This window comes from Manacus vitellinus, unplaced genomic scaffold, assembly GCF_001715985.3.
Source record: "Manacus vitellinus isolate BGI_N305 unplaced genomic scaffold, ASM171598v3 scaffold_15_pilon, whole genome shotgun sequence".
In the NCBI taxonomy this organism is placed as follows: Eukaryota; Metazoa; Chordata; class Aves; order Passeriformes; family Pipridae; genus Manacus; species Manacus vitellinus.
The window spans coordinates 8,647,914-8,660,013 of NW_021939122.1; the positions used below are offsets into that span (position 1 = coordinate 8,647,914).

General features: G+C 44.0%; 1 protein-coding gene across 1 annotated transcript; it reads right to left on the reverse strand.

Annotated features, from left to right (window-relative positions):
- Positions 1-8,303: 8,303 nt before the first annotated feature.
- LOC103763121 (cytochrome P450 26A1) lies at positions 8,304-11,570 on the reverse strand. Its single transcript, XM_018068921.3, has 7 exons — positions 11,180-11,570; positions 10,764-10,991; positions 10,385-10,672; positions 10,115-10,264; positions 9,660-9,794; positions 9,296-9,448; positions 8,304-9,103 (listed from the first exon to the last, which is right to left on the reverse strand). The coding sequence occupies exons 1-7, from the start codon at positions 11,366-11,368 to the stop codon at positions 8,762-8,764; spliced, it is 1,485 nt and encodes a 494-aa protein (XP_017924410.2). The 5' UTR covers positions 11,369-11,570; the 3' UTR covers positions 8,304-8,761.
- Between the last annotated feature and the right edge of the window lie 530 nt (positions 11,571-12,100).

Consider the following 12,100-nt stretch of genomic DNA (forward strand, 5'->3'; position numbering starts at 1 on the left):
TCCATCTGACTTTATATAGCTAGATGTATAACTATATACATTTGCCCACATACAGCATGAACAAATATTTCTGTGTCTAACCCAACTGCAGACTTCATGCTGCCAGATAAAACAGTTTTAAGGAATTCAAGAATACAAGATTGGTTTATAACATCTCAATTGTAATTTTGCTGCTTCTGTTGAAAGCAACTGTTCCAAAACCCCAGCCAGCCACAGTGATACAGCAGAGCCCAGAAGAAGGGGTTTGAGAGCATGAAGTTCAGTATATAAAGAAAAAAATAGCAAGACACAGACTTAATTTTTTAAAAGACGTTGGGCCAAATCTTCCTCTACAGCAATGTTAATTATAAGAAGCAATTATCAAAATAATTCAAAGAAAACCACTTTGAGTCTGCAGCACTGTCCCAATTCAGAGAGAGCAGAGAGCCTTGTGCAAGGCTGTGAAAGCATATTTGGGAACATTTTATTGTAGACCTCCTCAAACATAATTCTCTGCTGAAAGGATGAAGCCAATCAGCACTGAAATCAGAATGTTACTGACAAGTGCTGACTCAGCCTTGCCCAGATATCTCCTTCCCGATGTAGCCACTCCTTACCTCCCTATTACACGTTCTGATGCCTCTGTATACAGGACAAGCTTGCTGGTACATGCAGCTCTGCTCACCCTTTCCACAGGCTGAAGAAGCAAGGAAGTCAGCTGAGGGCATACTCCGAGGAGGAACGCTCGCAGGGGCGTTTGCAGCACAGTCTCCCCCTCTTCCAAGTGTACTTTCTTCAATATACCCCTTGTTAATGTTGTTGTGACTTTTTTTTCCCCCTCATGTAGTAATAGTGGTGCTGAATTTTGATGAGACAAAACCACATGTAGTCCATGACATTTATTTATTTATTTAGAAGCAAATGCAATATTTTGGTAAATATTTTGGAGTTACAAAGAGGAATGCTAGGTCAGCTGCTTCTCTCAATTCATAGTGAGTTCTTATATTTTTACGTGGTCAATTAAAGGAAATACTTGCCTTGAATCCACAACTGTATTTTTCCTTTTAGGTATTCCAGACACTTTTGATCTTACATTAAAGTTAGTGTCAGCTCTTTATATAATTCATACAGTAGCCACAGGCACCAAAAAAAAGTTAATTTCTTAACTGTAGCTTTCCTCTTTTTATGTTTGCAATTTCAATTAACTGTTCTAAATAACTGACAACATGGAATATAAAACATTCCTGCAACAATGTGGGTCTAACAGCAATTACGTTGATTTACTCTGGACCATGTTAAGTTCAGGGAGTAGGATAAAGAGACAAGAGTTTAAAACTTCTTTCACACTGATGTAATAAATTCAGTACATTGCTTTAAAGTTAGGGCAAAATAGCTGGTAACTGAAAGTCAAAAAAACCCCTTGTTTTGTTTTCCACTGTGATAGAAAACAATAGATTATGGGAAAGTTCTTCAGAAGGTGATCAGAGGAAAAGTTCACCAGCATCTATCATGGACTGTGTCTCTGTGGCCTGCTGGGATAGGAGGGAGGGACATAAAGGTGTCAGCAGTTGAACTGATACGGTAAATCACAGTAGGGCTAGTAAAGCGCAATGGCAGCCTAGTGTAAATGCCTTCAGACTTCTATTTCTTCTCCGAGGTTGTACTCGGGACACGTCCCCTCTTTGTGACCTTATCTCTGGGGCAGTGGGTTGTGCACTGGTCTCCTCTCTTTAGTTTACGAGGACTAATCCATTTGCAGGTTAATGAAAGGTGAAAAGGACAATCACCAAGAAGCCACCAAAATAAACAAGTAGTACCTTTGACTGCTTAAGAATTCTTGGTTTTCTGCAGTAGCATGCTCCTCCCATCTCCTTTCTCTCCTCCTAAATACTTTGATAATAAGTACATCTGCAAACCGTTGATTAAAAAAAAGTACTGACTATGCAAACATGAGAACAATAAGACAATTCCATAAAAAGTGAATGATTCCACTTTGCAGGCATGTAACTCATCTCTGGAACATGTACTTTTCTGTGCACATCCCTGTGGTTGAAATTTTCAACTTTTTTCTAGAAATGCTGACTGACAATTACTGCATTTCAGTGACCAACATGCTCTTAGTCCCAGTTAGAGGAAAGGTCCCCTCAGAAATGTCACAAATCTGAGATATTTCATTTATTTCATATAATGAACAAAAAGGTCATGACATGCCATTACTTCAAGCAAGATTAATGAACTTTTCTCTTTAACCACAAGATTTATAATGCACCTACTATCTTGCTGCAGTGCTGTAGGCAGCATCATTAACATCAATAATATATATGTAATATAATGATACCAAGAGCTAGAGAGTGTGGGACAAGAAGGATGACACCAGGGTGAAAATCACCTGTGTGTTAGGCAGCCAGGGCTGTAGTGTGGTGCTGGAGCGGTGGGAGTGTTTGTCTCTCTGCTGGTTCCCCTTTGTTCCCACCCTATCTCCTTCCATTCTTGTCAAAGTTAAGGACAATCCACAAAAGAGGAGGCTATTGCCAGGTCAGGGAGCAGTTTCCGATTACTTCGTGGTCCTGAGGCTTCCAAGGGAAGCTTTGAAGAGAAGCAGGGTGTTTGATGAGTAGGTGTATGACAAAGACTTTGAAGTAAGAGGGGAAAAAACCCCACTGCATTCTTGCAGGCTGGCACTACTATAGCTAGCAGGGTAATATCCAGTCCCTTCCTTGCTTTCCCATAGGATACAACCAGGCAGTTAATTCAAAAGGGCTCAGATATAAAATAAAGGCTGTTGGGTAAAGCACACCATAGGCCCTTGCTTCTTTTAGTCAATTAAGGCAGCAAGTCAAGAAAACCAAGACCTACCATCATTCCACTGAAAATTCAGATTCAATCCTGAAAAAATGTTTGTTCTGCTGACATTTCACACAGAAAAGCAGTGTATTTCTGAGATACAGGTACATTAAATTAATGCTGATCAAATACATCCACAGCAGAAAAATATCCCCAAACTAAGTTGTTGCTCTTCCCTCAAAACAGTGATTCCTTGAGGAACCTCGTTCATTTAAAGCAGCATTAACAAAGATGACTTAACACAGGTAGGTGTGTGCCTGTGTGCAGCTCCTCCTTAAACTGAGCTGTACCTAGACCACTGCTCAGGACCCACATCTCCATATTGATGCTGATCTTATCAGCTTCCAACCACCTCAGAAAGTTACTGACCTGCCTCCTACTCAAAAGAGTGCTAATGGGACTGACTGCATTTTGGTTACTTTTATCTCTAGAGAGATCCTGTAAGGGGCCCTCATCTCTGGAATTTATTTCCCCCCTTCGCTTGAAAACAGCCTTCAACAATCTTTGACCTTCTGTGTAAGCTCTGAGGCCCAAATCCAAGGATTTGCTGTGGGAGAGGCATGAGAAAGGTTGGCATTTGTTGGTGTGGTAGGAAAGTGCGTTTTCTATAGCTGATTTAGTCCTGGGTTTAAAATTTTCTCATGTTGTGGCATTTCTTTTGTAGAGTAGTGTAAACTTAACCTGTGGAGTCTTAGGCTTTCCTAAATGTTCATAAATTGGGGAAAAGAAATGCATCAAAATCTACCAGCATATGAATGATTGTGTATTTGTGAACAAAATGACCTGGCAAACAAGTACATCATAAGTCACATTTACTAAAATGATCCTTCCAGCCTTGCAAATCACTCAGGTTCTGCATGTGTCTCTGGGGCACTAACAGCATGCACAAGTGAAACTGCACTGTTGGAACTGCTGATAAAGAGACAAATATCACTTCAGTTGACTGAGAATACTTAATATGTTGCCCTGCCTGTGTTGCAACTGAGAGGCAAGCTGTAAATACCTATTAAAACAGCACTATTATGTCCTACTGTCAAAGTTCTCCTGTCTGTTACCTTTTAAATATTTAAATCTCAGATTCTTTAAAAGCTGTTTCCGCTGCTTTTACTCTTTGGATGTAAACAGATTTGTTAAATATTTTATTTTTAACCCACCCATGAAGATACATTAATTTACATAACTTAATGAAGGTTGCATTATTCATTGAACTTCTCATATAACATTTTTCGTAAGACATTATTAAACAAGTGAAGCAAGCCAGTCTAGTAATGAGTTTTCTCTAAACTTGCTGCCAGTTACATTTCCTTTCTCCTAATCTATCACTCTAATGGTTGCGACTAATAAACTTTTTGAATTTTCACTGCTAATCTGTATATGTTTTGCATTGCATGCTGGATGTATAAGTTGACAGAGAATTTACAATACAAACCACCTGGCAAACAAAACTATCTGGATTAACAAATGCTATTCAAACCCACCCCATTCTTTTTTGTTATAATAGAGAGGACAGCTACATGTAACATAATACCTTTAAACCATAAATAAATTCACTAATTTGAGGCTGGAACATATGAGCAGTATGTCCCAAACACAAGATTTGTGTCTGCCTTCTACAATTTCTAAAACTTTGCCAAAAGTCAATAGATTGAAGTTTGGTTTATGCAGATGTTCAGCATGGCCTTGTAAAAGATCCTATAGTCTTGCATAGGATCCTGTTAGACTGTTCTAGGAAGGACAGTATGTAACAATTTTAAGGTAAAGAAATTCAGCAATGAGTTGCTTACATTTGGGCTACCTAATCTTTGGGACTATGTCAAAAGTAGTTGGATTTTCAGGGAGCCTAAGCAGTGCAGCTCCCTTTGAGACAGCAAATTTACAGAATTTATACCTCATAAAAATCAATTCCAATGCTTAAAAAACAGAGACATAGATCCAGGGTTCTAATTTTATGCATATTGGTTTTTAAAAGGCTGGGGCATACTCTTTTATCAGCACCCAGCCTGAAAACCTCTGCAGATGTGTAGAGTTAACAAAACACAGAAGTGTTCTGTTCTCAAAGATGACTAGATGCAGATTTGTAAAAAATTGTTAAAAACTTCCTATAGCACTTAGGAAAGTACCACTTGAAAGTCAAGGATGAAGTATTTTACATATTATTAAGTGTTTTTCTTGGTACCTCTCCAAAGGTTATTCTAAATCACTGAACAGAATAAAATGAGAGAACATATGATAGATTGAAATGGGGTAGAAAAAAGGAAAACTTCCCTCTCAGCCTCTCATCTTGCAAGGTCCAGGAAAAAACTCTTCTAATAAAGGCTAAAAAATAAAATAAAGTGTCAGAAAAATAAATTTTAAAAACCCTAGGCATATAAGATTTCAAATTATTTTTTCCCTTGAATAAATTCTTCTATGAACCAAAAATTAAAAAAAAAAAATCTTTCCCAGCTCAACTACTGAAAGCAGCACACAAGTAACATGTTCTCATTTTACATGGACAAAACAAATAAATATGACCAAATTATTTTTAATAATTTCCAATGAATCTTCAGCTTTTTTTTCCCCTTACTCATATAACCCTTACCAAAATTCACTGTTACCTGTTCTGATATTATCTGGAAATACTGTTGTCTCTTTCAATAAGGTATTGATTTATCAAGTAACATTCCTCAGTGTCAATTTACACCCGTGTCATTCTTTAATGTCCTTTTTGTTCGAAAATAGATATAACTGTTTGTTGTTAAGAACCACACATTTAGCATAGAATAGATATCAGAAACTCTAATCACTAGAGATGCTGCTGGCTGGCAGCAGCTGTTATTCAGGTGGGTTTAGAAGTGTGGATTCTAGTAACTCATCTTACCCTAGGGAAGAAGCAGCATGCTACATAGAAATGATGACCTTTTACTCCAAGACCAAAGCATAGTACTTTCTAAACTGCGTGTGATTTTTCAAAGAGAGACCTAGTCAAATACTTTTCTTTTAAATGGCAGGTTAACCAAGAGAAGGAATATGATACACTCCAAAAAGGCTTGAGCTACAAGAAGGGAGAGAGTGCTCCTCACCAAATCTGTCCCTTTTGTTTGTATCACCTTGTGAGCCCTGGAGCATCAGTCACTAACAGTAACACCTCGTAACACCTGTGAAACGAAAGCGAGAGCGTGGCTGTAGGAGCTACCTGTCAGCAGCAGGGCAGGCTGAAGTGGCTGCTTCCTCTTCCTGCCTCCTCTGTGTTGGTGCAGCAGCCCAGCACAAACAATGCTCATGCGGGGAGCTGGAATGAGGAGCTGGTCTGCCTGAAAAACAGTTAGTTTTTTTGGTAGATAATTTTTCAACAAGATCAGTTCCTGGACCCAGCATATCAAGAGGGGTACGGGCTGGGAGTGCAGCAGCCCCTGAACAGTAGCCACAGTCTCGGCATGTGCCCACCCCAGCCTCTGCTGAGCAGGCAAAGCTACGCTGTCATACCACAGCTCACCTGAAACTGGTCTGCAGCCAGCATCTAAGCTGTCAAAATACAGCTGCAAGAGGAGATTAGCAGGGATTGTAAAACCTGCTCAAGAAGTTGGGCAAACATTTTAGCAATTAACCCACACAGAGCTCCATTTTACTGTAACTACACTACTACCATTTCTTGAGATAGCTGTTTAAAACTAGCTCCAGGATGCCTAAATTGCTCAGCAGTGACAGACCGTTTAACTACAGAATAAATTATTACAGGGGCAGTACCTAACATGGGCTATGTTGTCATGATTTACAGCAGCTTAGGATGTGCTCCCAGATGTCCAGACAAAATCAAATGAAGTATATGATTTTTTTCTTGTTTGAACATAAAAGCCACACAAACTTGACTCAAAACCAAAAATGAGATTTGCACATATGACCTTGGACTTACACCGTGAAAGTGTTTGTATTCTCCAGACAGCACTTAGATTCCTATTCATTATAAAAATAAAATATAAATTAAAATAGTAGGAAGACCATGTAAAAAGTTCCCACTTATAAAAGACTTCCATTAAAACCAAACATAACATTTAAAGAATATCAGCATCTATCTGGATTTGCAGAACGTTGTAATGTTATGGAAGAAAATGTTAGGAAAGGATACCAAGACAAGAGTCTTGCTGTTCTCCAGACTTCAGATCACCTCCAAATCAGGACCAAGGTTTGCAATTTTCTGCTACTATATATGTTACAAAAGTGTCTTAAACTGAGGTCATTCATCAAGTCCCTAAGAACATAATGGTACAAGAGGTTTGCATGGGAAAAATATTTAAGATTTTAAACATTGCCAAGCAGACAAAGGCATAATCTAAATAGAATATATTTTGTATTTTAAAACTACAAAAAAATGGATATGAAAAATTCTTGATAGTTAAACTCATATGTAGCTTGTATCTAAGGTCATAAGTTAGAGGCTTATGTATTTAAAATGGTAGCTGGAAACACATCAAATGGGTAATAGAAACACTCCTTAAAAAGAAATCCCAAATCTCATAGATGCTATTAAGCACCTGCAGCTATTTTGAGCAACTTAACTAAATACTTAATTTTGATCTTGGGAGAACGTAATGAAAAAGTGACTGTTTTCCAGAAGCAAACAGAAAATTAAATTAGTCTATGTGGTGCTATAAGTGTTCATGACACTGAATTACATTGGTTTACTTTGTAGATGTTTATAAAGCCAGCCTATGTTGTTTGACTTTTGAGGGAAGACTAATAGGTGTAGTAAGCGGGGGTGGGCACAAACCCCCTTATGGTTAAGCCAAAATAGGGGTCATGCCTAGGGCATTTTATCTGCCCTGCTTACACACCCCTGGGGAATTGCATCTCAACAGTTGATTCTCTGTTAATCAATTCACATTAGTGCCTGCCTTTTAGTTTTCACTTTGCTGAATTCCAGGAAAGAAGTTCTTAAATCAAATGCATGCTCTCTCTCTGACCTAGCCAGAGCTGTTGCATTTCAAGAAGAAATCAGCAGATTTTGTTTGCTCTACCAGCTGATAAGAGACACCTTCGTAAGTAAAGATTCATAGCCAGCAGGCTCAACACAGAACAAGATCCAGTGGTCTGTTTGCACAGGTCAGCAGTAATATGGGAAGAGAGGACATTTATGGAATTTTTTTTCCTCAGCCTATTTTCTCTAGCTACAAAGGCTCATGTAATACATTATTCTTCTGCTTTCCTTTACTCTCTTATTTATTGTGACTCAAAATGACGTGCTTGATAAGGAGACCTGTAGCTCTTGTCATCACTCCTTTTCAATAAGCATGTGTTTTTGCATTGCTCTTGCACTTACAGGCTAAAACTTAGAATAATTCACAAGCGAGAACCACAGGTGAAGAGGGGAGGCAGGGAAGAGTTATGAGCACAGAAATAGCAAGTACGTCATTCACAAAAGCAGATCTGACTTTACATCCAAACTCTTGATCCCCATTCATTAAGCTACTCTCTAGCAGACACACAGATCTTCATACAGAGGATCATCAAAAATAAACTTTATTATCAAACTTAAAATTCACACATTAAACATAAGATCTAGACACAAATAATACTGAAAACATTCTCAAACAATAACCATTTCAGGTAACTTGCATGAGTAGTTAGTTACCATTTTTTTGAATGCTTTTAAAATATTTCTTATTACATATGCCATCCTGAAATGTCTTAAAATGCTTAGCTGGCCAGCTTTCAATGAGATTTTTAAATAGGGGAAAACTTATTTCTATAGAAATAACATTATCTAATTATGAATCAGAGACCCATAATTGTAGTGCTTGGGGAAAAAAAAATATCACAGCCTTTCAAAATATTTAGAAGACATAAATAACTATTGTACATTTACAAGTTTAAATATTTAAAGGTCTTTGTTACTATAAAAAGTTACTATGTACATATTAGATGCTATATAGAAATCCAGTCAGAGGCAAATGTTGAGCTCTCAGATTTGGCCACTGAAACCTATGAATTTGGTAGGCAGATTGTCCACAGGGTACACTATGGGGCCCGTTTTCATTGTAGGAGGTCCATTCAGCAGCTGCCAGTCACAGCTCCGAGCCAACTCCACTGTAAATATTTTTAGAAGGACTTTTGCAAACTCTTTGCCCACGCAGCTCCTCAAGCCCCCACCAAAAGGAATGAAACTGAACCGAGAGGAATCCTCTGGAGATGGAGACATGAAGCGATCCGGGTTAAATTCTTCCTTGTTGGTAAAGAGATCTGCCACATCGTGGGTATCACAGATACTGTAAATAACATTCCAACCTTTAGGGATCTGGTAACCCTATGAAAAGAAGAGAAAGAAGTCGTGAAGCACCTTGCTGTGTTAATATATGTGAAGTGACAGCATAGGACACACAGGTTCACCCCACCTCCCCCTCCTGGCTTCCTGCAGGCCACTCTAAGGCAGACAGGCTATGTGAAAGCACTAGTACTTTGCAGCTGCTCTGAGGAGTTGTGCCCAAGCCTTGCTTACATTTAGCTCAAGGGTCTTGAGTGCAATTCGAAATCCTCCAGGAACAGGCGGGCTCAGCCTGAGGGTCTCTTTGATGACACAGCCCGTGTACTTCAGCTGCTCCAAGACCTCCATGTCCAGCTGCTTCTCTTGGTTGGAACTGCACAGTAACCCCTAGAAAGGAAGATGCTGCCATGACATTCACGGAGCGGGCGGCCAGGACTCCTGGACTGCAAAGGAGCTGCCCCCCTCAGTGAGTTGTATTATCCTGCCACCCCTAAAAGTAGGGTACCACCTGGGTTAAAGGGAGCCCTGTCTGGGACACCTGTCCTGGAGGTACGTCCCACTGCCCCCTCCTTGAAATGGCTCTGGGGAAGATACACACCTGCACCTGCAGTTCTTTCCTCACTTTCTGCAGGACTTCGTGGTGGAGCCCTAGGAAGGCAATCAGTGATGTGGCAGCACTAGCAGTGGTTTCATGGCCCCCAAACAGCAGCTCTGTGGCAGACTCCTTCAGCTCCTTACACAAAGGAAAGAAGAGGGATAAACCAGACACTAAACACAGTATCTCTACCAAGCCCATTCTTCCACTGCAATGCTGAGCATTTCTTCCCAGAATGGAGCAGACACCCAGGGGCCAGGATGGAGGTGATCAGAGGTGCTTATGCTCCCCATCCAACAGCCTGCTTGCAACCTCTGCACCCCAGTGCTCAACACAAGCTGGTTTATTTTATGGGGAAAGGGAGCACCTCCTGCTCCTACCTTTTTATCCAAAAGATAAGTGTGATGCTGACAAGGGGGCTGGGGGAAAGGGATGGATCTGGCCCTGGGGAACCTTACCTGCATGTTTAGCTGTTCCCCATTGCCCTGTGTGTATTCCATCAGCAGCTGCAGCGCATCCTTATAGCCGCCCTCGGGCTCCTTACGGGCCATCTTGGCACGGATGTTCTCCTCGATCTTGGCGTGGATGATGTTGCGTGCCCGCAAGCCCTGACCAAGCAGCAGGGAGAGCAATGTGGGACTTGGGCTGTACTGCCATCCCTCCCACCCGTTCCCCACTGCCCCGGCTGCAGGGGTACCTCTCTCCTCCTGGCCCACCTCGAGCCTTACCCGGTAGAGCCCACTGAACGGCACATCGATGGGGAGGGAGAACAGATTGCGGATCATCTCCTCGAAGGCCTCCACAAGCTGCTGCTCGCCGTCGGGGCTGGCCTGGCGGGGCTGGAAGCCCAGCAGGATCCTCATGGCAATACGAAACATGAGGCGCTTCACCTCGGGGTACACCAGCAGGCAGGGCCCGGCGGCGCCCAGCCATCGCGCCAGGCAGGCGCTCACCTCCTCCTGGATGACGGGCACGTAGTGCTGCAGGGCGTCCCGGGAGAAGGCTCGCATGATCACCTGCCCGAGAGGACGAGGAGGAACGGGACAGAGGCTCAGCCGCCGCGTCCGGGGCGACCGCGCCCGCTCCCCGCCCGCTGTCGGGCCGTACCTTTTTGCGGTGCTTGTGCTGCCCGTTGTGGAGGGTTGGAGAGGGGCAGCCCGAGCCCAGGATGGTGCGCACCGAGGCGGGCCACTGCACAGAGACGAGCCGGTGCTCGCCCAGCAGGATGTGCCGCACGTTCTCGGCGCCCATCACCCGCACCGTGGGCCGCCCGAAGAGGTGAGTCTTGTAGATGAACCCGTATTTCCTGCGCTTCATCTGTAGGAATTTCCGCCTCTGGACAGGGGAGGAGAGGGGAGAATGATAAAATAAATTTTAAAAGGGAGGAGAGGAAGAGGCAGGGAGAGCAGCTCTTTCCCACCTGGGCACGGGAGCTTGGCAAAGTTGTTGCTCATCTCCCTCCCCTGCAGCCAGAGCAGCAGCCGGGGAGCCTCTCCGCTCCCCGCGGCATCGCCTCGCCTTACCTGCAGCACCAGCTGCAGCGTCTCCCCGAAGAAGGGGAGCCCCATGGTGCCCGGGGGCAGTGGGAGCGGGCAGCTGGGGTCGCGGCTGCTCACGCAGTACAAGTCCCAGAGCTTGACGGCGGCTAGAAACAGTAGCAGGGGCAGCAGGAAGGTGCACAGGGCGCTGGCGACCAGGACAGAGAAGCCCATGACTGGGGAGCGAGTCCCGCCTGGCCCCCTGGGAGCTCCGAGTGCGCGGGTCGGGCTCGCCGCGGGCCGCCTTTTATACCCTTCCCAGGTTGCTGCCCACCCTACCTTGGTCCGATAAATTAGTTCACCCAAAGTTCATCTTTAATTGCGGATTGCGGCCTGGCTCCTCCCCCCGAAATCTTTAACTATTTGCTTTGCGTAGTGCATCCTGCCCGCCGCAGATCGCTGCCAGGGAAGGAAAGGTGCCGCCGGGAGCGGCGGCAGAGGCCTTTCGGGCTTCGCTGCCCCTGGCCACAGTTCGCTCGGCGAGGATAGGCTGCGGACGCCGCTGATAAACTTGGGCCGGCGGCCAACCTCCTCCTCCTTGCTCCTCGGATTTATCGCCGGATTGCTCTCCACAGACAGCACGCGCCGCCCGGAGAAATGCCCCGCGCCAGGCACCCTGGCGGCTCCGGCTGCACTCCGCAGGGACACCTTACCAAGGCGCGCTGGCCGGCCGCGTGCCGCGGGCCTCTGCGAGCTGCCGGAGCTCCTTCGCTCGCTCGCCGCTGTCGCCGGCCCGGAACGGCGAGTAGCGGCCGGACGCCGGACGGAGGGGTCCCCGGTGCTAGGGCAGCTTGGAGCGGCACCCCCGGCATGAGCCGAGCAGCAGTTGCCGCCGCATTCGGCGGAGGAGGCCCTCCGCTGCCCCTTGGTTTCACCTCGAAAGGGCCCGGCTTTGTACTTTCTGCC